General features: G+C 41.6%; 1 protein-coding gene across 3 annotated transcripts in view; it reads right to left on the reverse strand.

Annotated features, from left to right (window-relative positions):
• Window positions 1–19,652, reverse strand: part of dhx9 (DEAH (Asp-Glu-Ala-His) box helicase 9) — a 73,245-nt gene that overhangs the window by 8,205 nt on the left and 45,388 nt on the right. For all 3 annotated transcript variants that reach the window (XM_068037398.1, XM_068037399.1, XM_068037400.1), the window contains 11 exons: window positions 17,959–18,115; window positions 16,894–16,997; window positions 15,812–16,025; window positions 13,037–13,131; window positions 12,266–12,339; window positions 8,665–8,817; window positions 7,471–7,631; window positions 6,529–6,640; window positions 3,086–3,247; window positions 2,834–2,961; window positions 661–890 (listed from right to left, as the gene is read on the reverse strand). In XM_068037398.1, the coding sequence (XP_067893499.1) occupies window positions 661–890; window positions 2,834–2,961; window positions 3,086–3,247; window positions 6,529–6,640; window positions 7,471–7,631; window positions 8,665–8,817; window positions 12,266–12,339; window positions 13,037–13,131; window positions 15,812–16,025; window positions 16,894–16,997; window positions 17,959–18,115 (1,590 nt within the window). The remainder of the gene's footprint in view (window positions 1–660; window positions 891–2,833; window positions 2,962–3,085; window positions 3,248–6,528; window positions 6,641–7,470; window positions 7,632–8,664; window positions 8,818–12,265; window positions 12,340–13,036; window positions 13,132–15,811; window positions 16,026–16,893; window positions 16,998–17,958; window positions 18,116–19,652) is intronic.

Genomic DNA, 19,652 nt, shown 5'->3' on the forward strand with positions numbered 1-19,652 from the left:
CTCAGCTTGGTTCGGAGTTTGGACTCTTCAATTGATCTTGGCGCCCCAGACTGAACACAGCCCAGGAATCAAACACAGGACCCATCTCTTCTGTATAGATCAGCTTCAAACATCTTAATTTTATATTCTCTTCAAGCAGCACAAGAAAACAGCTGACTGATTTACTCAATCTGAACACCCTCAGAGTCCAACAGTTTTTAACACTTATTGCACAGTACATGACTTTTGCACTTCAGTCGACTAGCTTGTTCCTTTGATTAAGACGTGTAACTGATGTCAGCCATACAACCGTCCTGCTTTCCCAAAGGAACAAATGTACTATGAAAGAGTCTGCACAGCTACATGACTATGATGAAACTCATGTCAGATTCACCATTTATAAACTCATTAGCTTTTTGCTGAATTATATCCTACCATATTTTACAGAGTTAAAAGCATGAGGTGGGGCAGGGGGAAAAAAAGAGAATAATAGTGGAAATAGTTAACAAATACCACTACATTTTTAAAGTGGTTTCAAAGGTTTAGCAGAAGGAACTACAGGGAAAGCAGCATAAAACAAATTAGATGGAAATTAATGATCTGTGAGTCAAGATGTCAGAGATGGAATAGTTCTTCGGGTTGTTCTGGACATTGAATAGTGTGCAGCTGTACATTACTCACCTTTTCCCCAAACACAAAGAATGGGGAAGGATACTTTGTATCTTGGTTGCTGAAGGGACAATTGACGGAGGACTTATGAATAAGTGCATTGCGCCCCTCTGTGGTTAAGATCTTTCTTTTTTCCTTGTGATAACAGACATTGGGATAAAGTCCAAAGCAAAGAAGTGAGATAACCACATCAAGATTATTATCTGGTCCAGTATTGTTAAATACTTGTGTCATCAGGCACTCTGTTTAGAAAGAATAGGAGGAAACACTGCTCAGTAAACATTGCTAGAAGCAGCATATATTTTGTCTCGATTAACATCTGCTTCACAAGTCTGCTTAAGACAAATATTCCTAGTATACAAACAGAAAACTTATTCGAGATCTGCATTGTCACAACTGCCTTTATGGAGTACAAGTCTCAACTCTGCACAGATATGCAAATAAATGAAATGCAGAATCATGGCCGGAATTTTACAGCCCCCGAACGAGCGGGCTGGTGGTGGGGGACATAAAAAAGAGTGGGGGGGGGGGGGGGGGCCGTTTTCAGCCCCTTCCCACCCCCGCTGCAATTTTTTGCGGGGCAGCAAGAAACCGCCCACCCGCCCCAGGCCAATCAAGGTCCTTAAGTGGCCAATTAACTGGCACTTAAGGACCTCCTCCCACCACCACAGGTATTTTTCCCTCAGCAACCCGATGGCAAAGCCTCAAGAACCCTGCCTGGTAAAAGCAGGGGGCGTTCTTGCAGGCTGTGGAGGGTCCTCCTGATCAGGCACCCTGTACCCCATGAAGGACCACCCCGAAGCCCCCAACGCACTACACTCCTCTCTCTCCCCCTTACAACTGGCACCCCCCACCCCACCCCGCCGTCCTGGGGCCCGGCTGATTGTCCCCGGTGAGGCCCAAAAACTTACCGTAGTTCCTGGACTGTCCTTCCTCTTGCTGTGGTACTGGGTGTAGTTCCAGCAGTGGCCACCGCTCCCGCCCACTGATTGGCCGGCAGCTCCATTAGGTGGCACTTTCTGCCTCAAGGAGGTGGAGGTCTCGCCCAAGACCAATTAAGGACCTGGGGAGCGAAAAATCCCAGCCGACTCACCAGGCCCAGCGGAGGCAGACCCCACCGACTTTTTGGCCGGTGGGAAGCTGGGATTGCTCTCCTTAATGCACAGCAGATTAAGGGCAGGCGTTCAAAACATATGAGAGGCTTTGGAGTAGATAAGGACAAACTGTTTCCGTTGGCAGGAGGATTGGTAATGAGGTCAGAGATTTAAGGTAATTGGCAAAGGAACCAAAAGAGGGGAAATTAGCTTTTTTGAGGTAGTACGTTATGATGATCTGGAATGCACAGCCTGAAAGGGTGATGGAAGATGAATCAATAGTAACTTTCAATAGGGAATTGGATAAAAACTTGAAGGGGGAAAAAATTCACTTCTTTCAAAGAGCAGGCACAGACACGAAGGGCCAAATGGCCTCCTTCTGTGTGGTACGATTTGAGAACTCCTGCACCAATTAGCATTATCTAACAGAGGGTGAGGAAAGTGTTCACCTAGGTCTTGCAAACAGTGCTCTGTAACTGTTGAGGCCACCATCAAAATCTAAAGCAAAAAACTGATTCTTACCACATATTGAACAAATTAAATTATGCTACCAGGATGATACATGCCCAGTTTTTAAAAAATATTTGTCTTTAATAAGAACATTACTTAAAATGAAAAAGAAAGGAATAGTGTACACTTGAAATGTATCTTTCTGTTTTTATTTTTTTTTAAATTTAGAGATACAGCACTGAAACAGGCCCTTCGGCCCACCGAGTCTGTGCCAACCAACAACCATCCATTTATACTAACCCTACAGTAATCCCATATTCCCTATCACCTCCCTACACTAGGGGCAATTTACAACGCCCAATTTACCTATCACATGCAAGTTTTTGGATGTGGGAGGAAACCGGAACACCCGGCGAAAACCCACGCAGACACAGGGAGAACTTGCAAACTCCGCACAGGCAGTACCCAGAATCGAACCCGGGTCTCTGGAGTTGTGAGGCTGCGGTGCTAACCACTGCGCCGCCCATTGTCAGTTTTATAACTTGAACGAGATAATTCTAAAACTTGCATAAATATACATTACATTTTAAATTTCACATCAAAAAGAGCAGTAAAACACAATTTTATTCATTTAGCATTACCTTCAGGGAAGCCAGAGTTTATAAGAATGTCCTTCAGCTGAACCTTAGCTTCCCATGTCATTCGCAAAGTTGCCATATTTAACTTTTTATGATCACAAAACCGCATTTCTGCATCTTCCCCTCCCATTCTAGAAAAGAATGAAATACAAATGCCTACATGATGGAAACGTTTACTTTACAGAATGCAACAAGTACTGTACAACAATATAAACTCTATGTAGCAAGGATTTGTTTTCATCATTGGAATAATACCTTGCATCATCCCAGGCCTGAAAAACTGAAAGCAGTGCCACATGATCCGAAAATCTGGTTCCTGCAAAGTTCCTGTGCACGTAGCCAAGACGCTTGCCTTCATTAACAAAAGGCTCTGGAAAACAGGTAGCTGCAGATATGGTGCACACTGCATCACCAACACTGCAACAGATAAGAAATCCAGAATAACATTTGCATCAACAGCAATAGCTCTCCATTTATAACAAAGACATCCATAAAAAATAAAATCATATAGCTGTCAAGCTCGAAGTGAGAACTACTGAAACAAAATAATAAGCATTGCAACAACAACTTGCATTTGTATAGTGCCTTTAAAGGAGTAAAACATCCAAGGCACTTCACAGGAGCATTATTAAACAAAATTTGACACGTAGACACAAGGCGATATTATGCAGAAGAGATAGTTTTTTAAAGGAACACCTTGAAAGGAGGAAAGGGAGGCGGAGGTTTACGTAGGGAACTCCAGAATTTAGGGTCTAAGCAGCTGAAGGCGCAATTGCAATGGTAGAGAGATTAAAATCAGGGATGCGCAAGAGACCAGAATTGGAGGAGCACAGCTATTGTGGAGGGTCACAGGGCTGGAGGAGGATAAAAGAGATATAAAAGGACACGGCAACAGAGGGATTTAAAAACAAGGATAAGAATTTTTAAAATCGAGGCGTTGCTCAACTGGTAGCCAATGTAGGTCAGCGAGCACTGGATGAAGTTAATTTTATGCAGGGTGGAAGATGGAATTTCCACTGGCAGAAACTCCATAATACAATATATACTGTTCTGTATCTGCAGCCAAATATTTTGTAGGGAACATAGCAGTGGGCCAATCCATCAGCAATAGATTAATAGATTTGGAATTAGAATATAGTTTTACTAACTATTTTACTGAATTACCACTGTCCTGCTCCCCTTAGAATGCAACTATTTATTATGCTAAGTGGGAATTTGCTTCATAAGTTATATCTCATGTGTGAAAAGTTTTCTTGAGTTTAACTTGAGGATTGTACAGTCTTTAGACATATCCCTGAAAGTTCTTGATCTTGCAGGAAATGCTTTTGTTATTTAAAAAATGTTTCATGTTCCCACATCATTCAACTTTCAGTAAAAACAAGCTTGGGCTCCTTCCCATTCTAAGATTAATTTTTGTGTTGGTGCTTTACGCTCACAACTATGTAAGCTGGATCTACCCAGACCAGCCTCCATAAAAAATCTGGAATCCAAAGCCCTCCCCATCACCCCTCCTCTGGCTAGCTGACAGGAGACATGAAGTAGGGTATGACTATCTGTCTTTCCCATGGTGGTCTCTCTCTCTATTAGGTCATTAAGCAGAGTGGGACTGAGGGAACTAAAGAAATAGCTTCCCCCTCTACTTTGCTGTACATCAATACCCAACAGTCATTTCTCTTGTGTTCAATGTTTTGCCATTTCAAGCTATTTTATTGCCTTCTTTGAATTTACACAGGATTATGATTGGAATTTTAGAATGTCAACAAACTATAAATATATTAGAAATCAATTTAATTCAAGATTATAGAATGGCTATAACACATGGAAAGACTGCATGACCTTATGTCTTTACATCAAAAATGCACATGAAGTTTTAGTTTAGTTTAGATACAGCACTGAAACAGGCCCTTCGGCCCACCGAGTCTGTGCCGACCATCAACCACCCATTTATACTAATCCTACACTAATCCCATATTCCTACCACATCCACACCTGTCCCTATATTTCCCTACCACCTACCTATACTAGGGGCAATTTATAATGGCCAATTTACCTATCAACCTGCAAGTCTTTTGGCATATGGGAGGAAACTGGAGCACCCGGAGGAAACCCATGCAGACACAGGGAGAACTTGCAAACTCCACACAGGCAGGACCCAGAATTGAACCCGGGTCGCTGGAGCTGTGAGGCTGCGGTGCTAACCACTGCGCCGTCCAACTGACGAGCTCAAACAATGAGTAGAAATTCAGTGGGGAATCATAGGGTAAGATACAGACACAGATACACATCAGAGTGAAATGTATGAGCCTTAGGCTAATGCAACATTCTAAATCCCATCACCTGAAAATGCAACTCTAGTTGTTTTTACTTTGCAACAGCAGGATGGGTGTGTACGGAAATGGGACATTTGTTAGAAATGTAAGACAAACTTTTGCACTTGGTGCAGGCCGGGAGTAAAAATGCCCCATATGGTTTGGGTCTGCCCCAAAATATCTAGGCTCTAGAATTAAGTTTAACTTTAAGAAACATAATTATTATACCAATAAGTATAGATGCTGGGAAACTTTGTCAGGAAGAGGGCTTTACTGTCTCCAATCATTCTTATAGATACTAGGGACACTGGATAAGATCCTAAAAAGCAGGTATCGCAACCAATTATCCTTAATGTGGAGTTAAATGAAGGCAGAGTAAGACCATTAATACAAAAGCAACATAAAAAGAACCCAGTTATTAATAACTACACACTATCCAATAGGTAATTAATTTCACATTTCCTCCATATATCTCAAATGATCTATGTAACCAGTAAAGAGCATTTAATTAAGTCTACATCAGGAATATGTCATAGAGGCATACAGCACTGAAACAGGACCTTCGGCCCATCCAGTCTGTGCCGCCATCAAGCACCTAACTATTCTAATCCCATTTTCCAGCACTTGGCCCATAGCCTTGTATGCTATGGCGTTTCAAGTGCTCATCTAAATACTTCTTAAATGTTGTGAGGGTTCCTACCTCTACCATCCCTTCAGGTAGTGTGTTCCAGGTTCCAACCACCCTCTGGATGAAACTTTCCTCAATTTCCCTCTAAACCTCCTGCCCCTTACCTTAAATCTATGCCCCCTGGTTATTGACACCTCCACTAAGGGAAAAAGTTTCTTCCCATCTACCCTATCTATGCCCCTCATAATTTTGTATACTCAATCATGTCCCCCCTCAGCCTTCTCTGCTCTAAGGAAAACAATCCTAGCCTATCCAGTCTCTCTTCATAGCTGAAATGCTCTAGCCCAGGCAACATCCTGGTGAATCTCCTCTGCACCCTCTCCAGCACAATCACATCCTTCCTATAGTGTGGCGACCAGAACTGTACACAGTACTCAGCTGTCGCCTAACTAGCATTTTATACAGCTCCATCATAACCTCCCTGCTCTTATATTCTGTGCCTCGGTGAATAAAGGGAAGTATCCCATATGCTTTCCTAACCACGTTATCTACCTGTGCTGCTGCCTTCAGTGATCCAAGGACAAGTACACCAAGGTCCCTCTGACCCTCTGTACTTCCTAGGGTCCTATCATCCATTGTATAGGTATTTTGTGTTCTAAATTTAAGCCCTGAGGCCAGTGAAGTATTACAACACTTATTAGACTATTGAGTATGATCCTTCCCCAACAATTCACACCATCATTCTCTTTGCTTTGACTCACTGGAATATACAGCCCATAATCATCATCTTGCCAAGGCGTGGTTCAATAGGAAGTCTGGCCAAGATACGACCCAGGGGAGTCAACTCATCATTGGTATCTAAAGCATCAAGTTCTGAGAAAGAAAAGAACAAGTTTAAATGTCTATGATATATTAAACCAGAATATGTATCTTATATTACACAAAGAAACTGCTTTTTCAGTGCAGACATCATAGATGTTACTTTAAGAAGAGTCTTCTGATAATACACTCAGATCAACAATTTATGATTCCAGTTTTGTAGCGGAGAAAGAGATTTTTAGGACCACAAACCAGCAATTTAACACAGCATACTTGGAGAGCTGTAAAATGATTGCTTCAGCTGAATGCAGACATTTGTCACAGGTGCAGTTTTTGAAGGTTAGGTGTAAAATTGAAACTAATTTGCTTCTCAAATGATGGTTCCTGAATAATTTTATTATTGAAATATTAAAAAATTAAGTGGCCATGTTAAAACAAGGTTTATATTTCATAAATTAAAAACCATGCCTTTATAAAAAGTATGAACATTTTTATATTTTGGTACATGATTGCAATTTGTATTTACATGGTGCTCATTTTCATACCTTCTGTTGTGTTGAAAAGCTAAAGAAAATTTTACTTTGGATGCTGCTGTGATCGATCAAATTGCACCATCCAATTTAGGAACTCAATGCTACAATATTAAGGGAAGGCCTGATGGACTATATGGAATCTCACAATTTAAAGTGTTATGAGAACACTCTATTAAATGAGTTTTCATTGCTTTCTATTATTTCCTATACATTATGGTGAGGTTAAAAAGTTGCACAATCTTCGCACATAAAATTAAACATTAATCTACTGCAAGATAGTCTCTTAGGGACATGACAAACTTTCACCAATTAAAAAAAAACCAGCTTTATACTCATGCAACCAGGAGTCACCTCGTAAGGTGTGTTCTGCCTCAATAACTGCGTCCAAAGGTGGGGGCTCAATAGCTTTAGCTAAGAATGGTCCAATTCCTCCCAGACGAAGAAGTTTGATGCTCAGAGCAACTTCATGAAGTGGTGTCCGGAATATCTCTGGAGTCATGTGCGTTTCAAGTCTGAGAGTGGACAAAGATTGGTTGTTGAAGATACAATAATTTGTTTCCTGTTAACGTTATAATTAACCTATTTCAAGAAACTTGAACTTGGTTACAAAATCCACCAAAGATGGCAATTCAGTGACTTGCATTACAAGGCAAACTACTTAAACACAATGGGTTGAGTTTTATTCTTCTGCTGCTGGGTGAAAAAAATGGTAGCCCACATGTGCAGGCCGTGCGCTTCCATGTTCTACCGCGCAGCAGTTTAGTATAATACATCGTTTCCCCCCCCAACCCCCTCATCATGTGGTGGGGGCAGGCTCTACGACGCCAGCAATGGCGTCAGCTGCTTGTGTGCAGACACTGGTGCCGTTTTTAAAAGGGCAGCCAGACCTACTGCTAAATTTAAATATTTAAAACCGTAGGCGCCCCCGCCCCCCCCAGTACACCGCAATAAAAAAAATGCACCTTCCCCCACCATAACCCTTCCAGATGATAGTTGCCCTCTCCCCCCCACAAAAGGCTTACATGCAAGACTTAACCGTTCCCACCACCCCACAAACTATTCAAAGTGCAGAGGTCACCCCTTCGCCCCCTCCCCTACACTATTAATGCACATTTGACCCCAAAGCACCCCCAATCTCCACTACACTGAAAATCCTAAGTACCCCTTTCCCTACCTCAGTAGCACCAGCTTTTCCTGGATGGAAAAGTGAAGGCGCGGGAGTTCCAGCAGTTGCTCAGAAGATCCCGGGCAGCAGGTAAGATCGCTGACAATTTTATTTAAATGTATTCATTTTCTTAATTTACATATTCAAAGTCAGGTCCCATCGTCCAGCTGCGGGGTGGTGGGGCTGCCACGGAGCCTCGCAACCGCCGGAAAGATCAGGCCCAGCACTCTCGGCTTCGAGCTCCGTGGTGGGCTGCTCCCAGTACAATCTTCCTGTCCACCCACCCCACCGCCACAAATCCTGACGTCTGGACCACAACAAAATTCAGCCCAATATATTTGCTTGTATTGAACTTTAAATAACAATTATTTCATTCATACCTCTCAAATCGTGCCCTGCTACAGAGATGGAAGCAGAAGCCAGGGAGGACACGCCCTGCCCTACCCCGTCGTTGTTCCAAATTGGTCTTAGAAGCCCACACTGTGGCATAGTTGGTCATATTGTTGTGAGATGTAAACAGTTTCATTTTTTGTCTGAAAAATGAATTCAGATAAAACACAGTCAACAGAGTCGAACAGTTAACATCATGCATCATTTCAAAGTGCGGCAAAGGCATGACGCAATTTCTATTGCTTAAGAGATACATATCAATTACACAAATGCTGTGGTATCAACTTGACCAATGCTGACAGATTGTGAACTATTGGTCAGCTACTTATAAATTATTCACACAGCAAGCCTGTGATCCAGGATGTATATCCTCAAAATCAGTCTTTTAAGTATCATATATTAAGACAATGGGGGGTGGGGGATAACATCTGTCGGCGCGGACGTGACAGGCTTTTCACTATCATATATTACATCAGTTACACGATATTTTGGTCCAGTGAATTAGTATGCAGTTTCAGCACAAAGCCATTGGGCAGCAGCGCAGCAAGCTTTTCATTCTCATTCCCTTAATACAACGGCCCGGATTTTGCGGTAAGAACAATGGCGGGGCTATCAGGACTCACTGTTCTTAAGGAATAAATTGGACAGCAACTTCCAGTATCCACAAATATGCTGCTAAATGTGGAAATCTGGAAGATGCAATCCAATTTGCCACACAAACTATTCTACACTAGTACCTCGCCAAAAGCGTCAGCATTGAAACACATGAAAGGTATGAAGTTATGGTATTTATACATTAGATACTACTAAACACTCCAGAAAAAGTTAGGACTTGTCCATTCCAGTGTCAGTGAATTTTTTAAATGGCAGCGTAAATTTTAAGAACGCGTTTGACAACAACCCAACCCACTAAATGGCACACTACTTGCAAATGCTCAAATGCAGCAGCATTGAAACGCCACGGTCAGCAACATTTCAGGCAGCTGCCTGTAATAAAGATGCGCTGCTCAATTACACACAGAAAAGTGAATAAACTCTGCATTGGCAAATTCTGCTCGGCGTGCCCTGTAGTCTCAATGTCAGCTGAAAAAGCGCAAACCCCCTCTCCCCTCAGTAGCCGCTTCTCCACACCCCCCCAACCCACCCCCGCACCCCCCCCCCCACCAGTCCCCACAGTTGCACTCACCGCTTGTCCCCTCGCTCCCTCTTGGCTGGACTCGCCACTTGTCCCCCAGCTTCCTCCCTCCCGCCTGCCCACTCACTCACTCACTCCCGGCTGGACACAGCACATGTGCTGACATCAGCGTGCACATGTGCGACTTGAACCCGACAAACTGGCAAATTTGCGGATGCGTTCAAACGATGTCGGAGCTTGAGCATGTGTGGGCTACAGTGGCAAGACACACTTCGACATTTTAATTACAGTCAAACCACCACTTTTGCACTGAAAATGTATTTTCACAAGTGAGGAGTCTCATTCCTTCAGATATTATTGCAGATTTTAATTTTTTAATTTCTTTGTCACCTCTCTCTCAATCCCATCCGTCTTTCTCTTTATTTTGCTTCCTTGCACATGATTTTACATTGAATTAAATATTCTAACTTATACCTCATTATAAACTCTGCATTCCTCAACTAAGATTATTTATTCTGATTGGTTGATTAAGACAAAACGTTGCTTGTCCTGTTCACGTAGGTCCCAGAATCTGTGAAAGGCACTGTGCTGCTTTGACTGATAACCGCAAATCAGTGTACAAACCCACAGAAATTCTGTGGTACATTTAAGCATAATAAACGGCGAATGCTGCTCGTTTGGCCTGGAATTTGACACCAGTGGCAATGTAACTTTTAAGTATATTACATGTTCTATATTAAATAAATTGAAAAGTGCAGAGAATAAAGAATCAGCATTTAAGTAGCACTTTTCCTGTCCTCAGAATGTCCCGAAGTGCTTCACAGTCAATACGTTACTTTTGAAGTGCACTCTGTTTTGTATGCAGATGTGGCAGCCAAATAGAGCACAGCATGGTCCTAGAAAAAGCCATGCCCCACAAACAAAATGTGATAATTGATCAGTCAGTCTATTCTGCCGAGTGATAAATATTGGTTAGGATGGCAAAACTTGCCTTGTTCACTTTCAATTGTGCCTGGACAGCTTTACATTCCAGCCATTCTATTCCATTCATTGGCATTTCCTTCAGGTCCACTTATTGCCTTTGATTCACTGCCATTCTCTACAATGCTTTTCCTCCCTAATTTTGTTTGGAAATCTCCCACACAGATAGCCTCTGCTCTGGCAGAGAAACTTTTGACCTCCTGTTTGATCCAGCAGCTTATATTTGTGCCTCGCTCCAGCCCTGTTAGCACCTGGTGCAGAACCACACTTAGCATTTGTTGGCAAGCAATGTTGCTCAAACTCTCCTGTGATACTGGACTTACCCTTCTCCTGTTATACAGGGGTGCCAAATGCCATGCAGAAACTTTACTGACTGGAACCACCTCACTTCCCCTACCTTTTCTCCAAAGCTGAAAATTTTGGCCATTAATACCTTCCCTTTCATTGGTGTTGGGTTATTGCAGTTTTCCCATTTCTAGGCTTGGCCATCTTGCCATACTCTTGAAGTAACCCTCACCACCCAGCAACTCCTGTAGTAATCACATAATTTCCTATAATCAGATAATGCAAAGGGAGTTGATCTCCCTCCCTTGCAATGAGATAAAAATCAAGGCCTATGGAAAGGTAGGTCACCACAATCCTCCCCAACTCTCAGATGAAAATCCAGCCCTTGTGGAGGAGCAAAGGTAACTTCTCTCTCATCAAGAGAAAGGGTAAATTCCAGACCCCTTGCACTCCCACGGACAGATGCAGCATTCCACCCCACACCACCATATCTGAGGCAGTTCCCTTGTCTTTCCCTCCAGTGTTCGCCCCTTTCCCTCCCTCCCTTTCTCATCACCACTCCTTTTTCCTTCCATCCGCCTCCTCCCTTTTCTCCATGTCTAAACCTGAATAATGCATTTGGTCTTAACTCCTCGCATGCAATTCCTTGGAGATCAATTAGTTGGAATACATTCTGTTACAGTGGAACATTTTTGCCTCTGAATCAGAAGTTTATGGTTTCAAGCCCTTCTAGAAGGCCTGTGCATACACACCGGCCATAACACAGTTAAGCACTATCGAGGGAGTCCTGCATTGTTGAAGGTGCCAATTTTTGGATGAGATGCTAAACTGAGGCCTAGCTCACCTGGTGGAGGTAAAAAAAAACAATAGAGTCATTTGAAGAGGCACAGATGAGTTCTTGCATTGTTCAATCCAATATTTATCTTTCAAACAAACAGCCAAAACAGATTGTTTGGTCATTATCTCACTGCAGATTGTGGGACTTGGCACAGTAAAAACTGGTTGCAGTATTTACCTGTTAAGTAACAGTAATTACACTACAAAAATAATCCATTGGTTGCAAAGCACTTTGAGACATCCTGAAACATGAAAGACACTATACAAATGCAAGCTTGCTCATTTTAAGAAAAATTTTAACATATATAAACCACAATTTCCTCAAATGTCAAGATGCAAAGATGATCACTCACTTGCATGAGTCAATAACGTAAACCACATCATTAATGGTAATACTCGTTTCTGCGATGTTTGTGGCCAAAATAACCTGGTGGTAGCAAAGCATACAGAATTAAAGTAAAGTACACTGCTCACTACTTCATGCAACTGATTGGACTGTCCTCCCGATCACAGAACTGCTCAACATTTGTTAAGGATACTGGAAAATGTTTCATCTATTTTCTAGATATCAATAGCTGATCACTTTGTACTGGCTCCTCCTAAAATACTAAGATCTTGTGTTTTTAACCCTCTCTCTCGCTGTTCCCCAAAATAGCTTAATCATGGACTCTGTGTTGGGGCAGTGGGGCAGGCAAAAGTACTTGCCGTATCTCAAACATTAGCTGTTACTGAACTTTACGTGTCCAAGATCAACATCCAGAAGGCATACTAATCCTTGCTCAAATGTTGAAAGGAAGTTCATTAGCTGAAACATAATTCTTTGCTAACAGTAATTTCTTAAAAAAGACATTTGTACGCCACATAGCATTCCACCAATAAACACCACCTCCCTCATCAATTTCTAGCAAATATGAAAAAGACTGGCACAATCAAACTGCCAAGTTAAAAGACATACCAGGAGGCTTTATGCTCCTCGACCCCACCATTCAAAAACTACAGCTTCAGGCTTCAAATTTCACCACAGGACTCAAAATACTATTACACAGACAGCTAATTAAGAGCCGAGTAACATTCTTTCCACTTTAAATTCATACTTGGCTCTAAATTATCATTTACTATCTAACCTTTCTGACTCCTGGTGGCACAGGATCAAACACTCTGCGCTGTTCTTCCCGTGGAATTTGCGAATGTAATGGCAGAATTCTGTACCTATGGCTTCCTGTTAAGTAGAAGAAGGTTTTAGTGTTCATTTACAATATAGTTTTATTGTACATTTTAGAAGGAACCGACCTATAAAGTGCACCCATAACAGTGAAAACAACTCTGGTGATTTTCATTCTTTTTAAATTAATGTTAAGGTTTTGTAGGCCTACAAATACTTAGTTGAAAGGTGCAGTAAATATTTGAAGACCAAACGTCAAGTACTGGAAACTTATTTGGTTTGCAGTTTCAATTTATTAAGCAGTCATTGCTTTGAGTTATTTTATATCTGATTAGTTGGCAAGATGGATACAGAACTGGCTCGGTCATAGAAGACAGAAGGTAGCAGTGGAAGGGTGCTTTTCTGAATGGAGGGATGTGACTGGTGGTGTTCCGCTGGGACCTTTGCTGTTTGTAGTATATATAAATGATTTGGAGGAAAATGTAGCTGGTCTGATTAGTAAGTTTGCGGACGACACAAAGGTTGGTGGAGTTGTGGACAGTGATGAGGATTGTCAGAGGATACAGCAGGATATAGATCGGTTGGAGACTTGGGTGGAGAAATGGCAGATGGAGTTTAGAGTCAGAGTTATACAGCACAGAAACAGGCCCTTCGGCCCATCGTGTCCGTGCCGACCATCAAGCACCTAACTATTCTAATCCCATTTGGACAAATGTGAAGTAATGCATTTTGGAAGGTCTAATGCAGGTGGGAAGTATACAGTAAATGGCAGAACCCTTAGGAGTACTAACAGGCAGAGCGATCTGGGCGTACAGGTTCACAGGTCACTGAAAGTGGCAACGCAGGTGGATAAGGTAGTCAAGAAGGCATACGGCATGCTTGCCTTCATCGGTCGGGGCATGGAGTATAAAAATTGGCAAGTCATGCTGCAGCTGTACAGAACTTTAGTTAGGCTACACTTAGAATATTGCGTGCAATTCTGGTCGCCACACTACCAGAAGGACGTGGAGGCTTTAGAGAGGGTTCAGGAGAGGTTTACCAGGATGTTGCCTGGTCTGGAGGGCATTAGCTATGAGGAGAGGTTGGATAAACTCGGACTGTTTTCACTGCAACGACGGAGGTGGAGGGGCGACATGGTAGAGGTTTACAAAGATATAAGCGGCATGGACAGAGTGGATAGTCAGAAGCTTTTTCCCAGGGTGGAAGAATCATTTACTAGGGGACATATGTTTAAGGTGAGAGGGGCAAAGTTTAGAGGGGATGTGCGAGGCAAGTTCTTTACACAGAGGGTGGTGAGTGCCTGGAACTTGTTGCCGGGGGAGGTGGTGGAAGCAGGTACCATAGGGACATTTAAGAGGCATCTTGACAAATACACGAATAGGATGGGAATAGAGGGATACGGTCCCCGGAAGTGCAGAAGGTTTTAGTTTAGGCAGGCATCAAGATCGGCGCAGGCTTGGAGAGCCGAATGGCCTGTTCCTGTGCTGTACTGTTCTTTGTTCTTTGGACACAGACTTAACTTCCATACTATACCAGTAAGTCAATCAGAATAATCAATACTAAAAGCTGTTCTTCCCATCAGTAATCTTAGCATTGTTAAAGAAGTGTATATACAACTTGGAGTAAAAGAATGTAACTAAATTTTATGAACTCTCCAAAATTGAACTGAAATTTTTTTTAAAATGGCTAATGTCTTGTAATTTTCAGATCAAATAACATGAATGTGAAAAGTGGTTACAATAGTGTATTGGTTATATCACTAGACCTGTAGCCAGCACAGGCGCGATGGCCTACTAGAATCACGCAGCACAAGAGGAGACCCATGATGCTGAGTTCAAAACCCCCAACTTATGAAAATTCATTCAACAAATCAGGTAATTTGTGGGCTGGCAACAGATGACCAAACTAATGACCAAGCTCATTCACTTCACCACTCAAAGTGACTGATAAAAATGAGGGATTGGGTGCCACCGTGGGTCAGAACAGCATCAATTCACTTCCATGACCCAGATTTGCATTTGAAAACGTATGAATCCTTTGTTCAGACATTTAAATGCATTTTCCACTCCCCAATGGCTAAATGAATAGCTGAGCAGTACAGACCAGGAACGGCCCAAGTTTTTGCTACAGTTCCTTGAGTTATCTGATCTTGTGTGGAACCCTAATGAGGACTCTAAAATTGATCACAGTGGCCTTGGATTTAGGGATGCAAAAATTACCCAGTGTTCCTGCTCCTAATCACCATCAAGCTGGAACAATGTGTGCGTGCCTGTGCACCATTGCCCATATGGCTACGCAAAAGCATGAATTTGGGAATGGAGAAATGAGAAGGAGGAGGAGGAAAGTGGGAGGAAATTTCAAGGAAAACAAAAGTAAAATTCAAACAGCCTCGAGGAAATTAAAAAGACTTGTTGGAATTGGGAAAATAACAGAAGCAATCTTGTCCTGGAGCCCTTCTCACATCCTTCCTTGTGACTGACCTTGTGGAAGCCTGGAAACAAATCTTTCAGTCTTTTGTATATGAATGGTGCATCCAGCATGGGGAGTAAAACAGTTTAAGTGAATAACTCCCTCCTACCACTTATCAAGTTGACCTACCAAGAACTAACAGCATGAAAAGACTATCTCCACTCAAACCATGGGTCACAAAAAAGGGCATGATATTAAAAAACATTTATTTTAAGTCAACATACAAACTGGGCAAAAATGATAGCATAAAAACAAGACAGACACATACCAAAGTAAGGGTTCATTTCCAGGTGTCTTTGCATTGCAAAAATCAAGTTCCAGCCTGGTAGGAAAACAAGAACTGCCCCATCTACATCCAGTGTTTCAATGTACTTGAGTAATGCTTCTATCAGTTCAAAAGGGGTCTCCTTTTCACTCATTTGAGCCATAGCACGTTTGGTTTCTGCCCCATAGTCATCACCACAGATGTTGTTACAGTTCACCTAGCAAGGCAGACATTAATTATTATAATTCAACAAACTTGACTGCAACATCAAACTAACATGACTGTAGAAAGTGCTGGAAATACCCAGCAGGTCTGGCAGCACCTGTGGAGAGAAACAGAGTTAACAGATGCTGCCAGACCTGAATATTTCCAGCACCGTTTCATTTCAGATTTCCAGCATCCACAGTATTTTGCTTTGATTATATCATTGCAGGTTGCACCAATATCCAGATACTTGAGCCGGTAGTTGCTCAAGTCATTGGCACACTGCAATTCCAAGAAAAGCATAAATTGTTCTGGTGGTTTGCTTAATTACCATTAACTACAATTTTCTCTGATTTTATTAATTTTTTTTGTTTAAAACAGTTCAAATTTCCTTATCTTGTGCTTATATTGCAGATCTAAATTATTGGTCCAGCCAGGGAGCTGTGTTTCTTCTGCCTGACACCCACCTGTAAAGCTAATCCTCTGGAGAGTACCCAATTTGCTGAGCAGCGTTGTTGTCTTCTTACCACTGCCCCAGCTAAAAGCGGGAAACAGCACAGATCAGCAATCAAATATGGGAACTTCTGGTCTGCATGGCTGAGTTAATCACTGGACAAACTCACCTTCAGGGGATCACAGTTGCAGTTTTAATGGAAAATAATCAAAGTATACATTATATCCAGAGCCATATTGTTTGACTCATCTCCAAATGACAGATAATTATTTATAATCCTGTAATCTTTATTCAATTTGAAGAATATGCAAATTTGGGCAAACACTACTACATCTTTCAGATCAGAACCTGGTATTAGAGAATGCTGTGAAAGTTTGATTTTGACATAGCCTAAATATCCCCAATCAAAATTAAGATCTGTTGATACCTCCTCATCATCTCCACCACCGTCCTCATCTTTGTCCTTTTTCTTCTTGTCTCTCGGAGGAGGAACAAACTGAGTCATCTGTACACAGTCTTCTAAGAAATATTCTGGAATAATCAACAAAGGTACTTGAAGTACTATAATCAAGGCAGAAACACAGCAACATTGAATGTATAGTAATATTATCGTGAAATTCTAAAAGACAGGCAATTGTTTTTAGCAATCGTAAAGATCTATAGCAAGGATCACCGGTTTATGCTGCCTGAAGAAGTGAAATTCAGAATTTTCTGGGAATTGTGAATTTTTCCAATGTTCTGGGGATGGCAATCCATAATTCCATCAATGATTTATTTTTTATATACAACATGCACGTAATATAAAAACAAAATGGATGCAGAGTAAAACTTTTGGAAAGATTTTGTGGTCGTCATTTTTTTTAAAAAGGAGAAAAGCTACTTTATACAACATTTTCAGCACTGAAGCAGTATCATGCTACATGAATTTCCTATAGAACCATAGAAAAGTGGCCTCTTTCTGTGCCGTAATTCAGTCCATCATGTCTGTGCCAGCTGAAAAAACCAGCTGCCCAATCTAATCCCACCTTGCAGGTTACAGCACTTCAGGTGCAGATCCAGGTCCTTTTAAATGACAACACTGCCTATTTCTCCAGAAACACTTTTTACAGTGTAAAAAATTGAATTTTTTATAATCTACTTACTTTAAATAGACTAAAAATGAAGAAACATCAAAATGCCAATAAATCAGTTCCTCTCGCTACCTTCTCCTCTTGGAAAAGTCAAACCTTACCAGGTCTAAGTTGCCTTCAGCGCAGAGGTAAAGCCGGAATTTGGCTCAGTGAATGGTGCGGCCTGCAAACTATCTGATTTTCTAATAACGTTCTTCAGGTGATTACATTATTTACCCAAACAGTTAACTAAAATAAGTGATGAGTAGCGTGTGGCTTAAATTATAGATAATCTATTAAAATTACAAAATAAACAGCTGTATTGAAATCATAATCTTTAATTTGCAGCTCATTAGAAATGCATTACACTGGTTTTTACGCACCTTGAACAGGGAATGTTCTTCCATATACTTCAATTATTGGACAGTTAAAATAGTACTCTCTGAACATGGTGGTGTCAATAGTAGCAGACATGAGAATAACATGGATATCAGGATAAGTTTGGACAACATCCCGCAAAACCACAAGGAGAAAATCAGTCTGAAAGGGAATTAAGGAAATTTTTGTTTACTCTAAAAATAGTTCACTACATAGGAAGATATATTAAATAATTTATCAACGTCATTATGATCTATAACGAAGTCCAGCCAGAAAAGTGTGCTTCCATCGCCATCAACGTCACTTGCTGCTCCATCATGTTTACATTATTGGCAAAAAAAACATTTTTTGTTGGTTGCAAATTCTGTGGTAGTTTCAACTTAGAGCAAAAACTGCTTTTGGTGTCAATCCCTTTGTCAAGGTCTCTTCATGTATAATATTTTTACAAATTTTCAGATTGTTGTATCATGCAGGAAGTCCCAGAGTTGCTTCTGGCTGATGCTGATACCAAGAGTTCTTTCAAAGACGCACTCAAATTTGCCTCCTCAGAGACACGAAGAAGGAAAAGTATGCAAAGCCTTCTTGGAAGTGCCAGCTGTCATAACCTTAACCCAGGCAGGAGTCTAGGAACTCAATGCACAGAATAAAACCCAAAAAGGCAATGAATGAAAATGGGTATGGAACCTTCAGCTTCATAGCAAATTTTTTTTAAAAATGTGGTTCCTCAACTTTTGTCAAAGGTATCTTGTATTATACAGTACAATGGAACATTAACACCAATGGTGGATAATGGAAATTGATAAACAACAATGTCTCCAGATTTTGACCTTGTATATAGAATCATAGAATGGTTACAGCACAGAAGATGGCCATTTGGCCCATCATGTCCACACCAGCTCTCTGCAACAGCAACTCAGCTCTTCCCACTCCCCAGCTCTTTCTCCATAGGCCTGCATTTTCTTCTATTCAGATTTTGAAAGCCACAATTGACTCTGCCTCCAACACGCGCTCAGGCAATGCATTCCAGCTGCTTCCCACACGCTGTGAAAAAGTTTTTCCTCATGTTGCCTTTGGTTCTTTTGCCATGCACTTTAAATCAGTGTCCTCTGGTTCTCGACCCTTCCGACAATGGGAACAGTTTCGCCATATCTACTCTGTCCAGACCCCTCATGATTTTGATCAAAACTCCTCTAAATGCTCTCTTCTCTACAGAGAACAGCCCCAGCTTCTCCAAATCGATCCACATAACTGAAGTCCCTCATCCCTGGAACCATTCTCAAAAATTTCTGCACCCACGCTAATGCCTTAACATCCTTCCTAAAGCGTGGTGCCCAGAATTTGACACAATATTCCAGTTGAAGCCGAACCAGTATTTTATCAAGTTTCACCATAACCTCCTTAATTTTATAATCTATGACTCTATTTATAAAGCCCAGCATCCTGTATCCCTTTTTAACCACATTCTCAACCTGCCCTGCCATTTTCAATGATTTGTGCACATATAACCCCAGGTCCCTCTGCTCCTGCACCAGCTTTGGAATTGTATCCTTTATTTTATGTTGCCTCTCCTCATTCTTCCTACCAGAATGTATCACTTCACCTTTCTCTGCATTAAATTTCACCTGACACATGTCCACCCTTTCCACCAGCCTATGCCCTCTTGAAATCTATCACTATCCTCCTCACAGTTCACAATACT

This window comes from Heterodontus francisci, chromosome 8 (assembly GCF_036365525.1).
Source record: "Heterodontus francisci isolate sHetFra1 chromosome 8, sHetFra1.hap1, whole genome shotgun sequence".
In the NCBI taxonomy this organism is placed as follows: Eukaryota; Metazoa; Chordata; class Chondrichthyes; order Heterodontiformes; family Heterodontidae; genus Heterodontus; species Heterodontus francisci.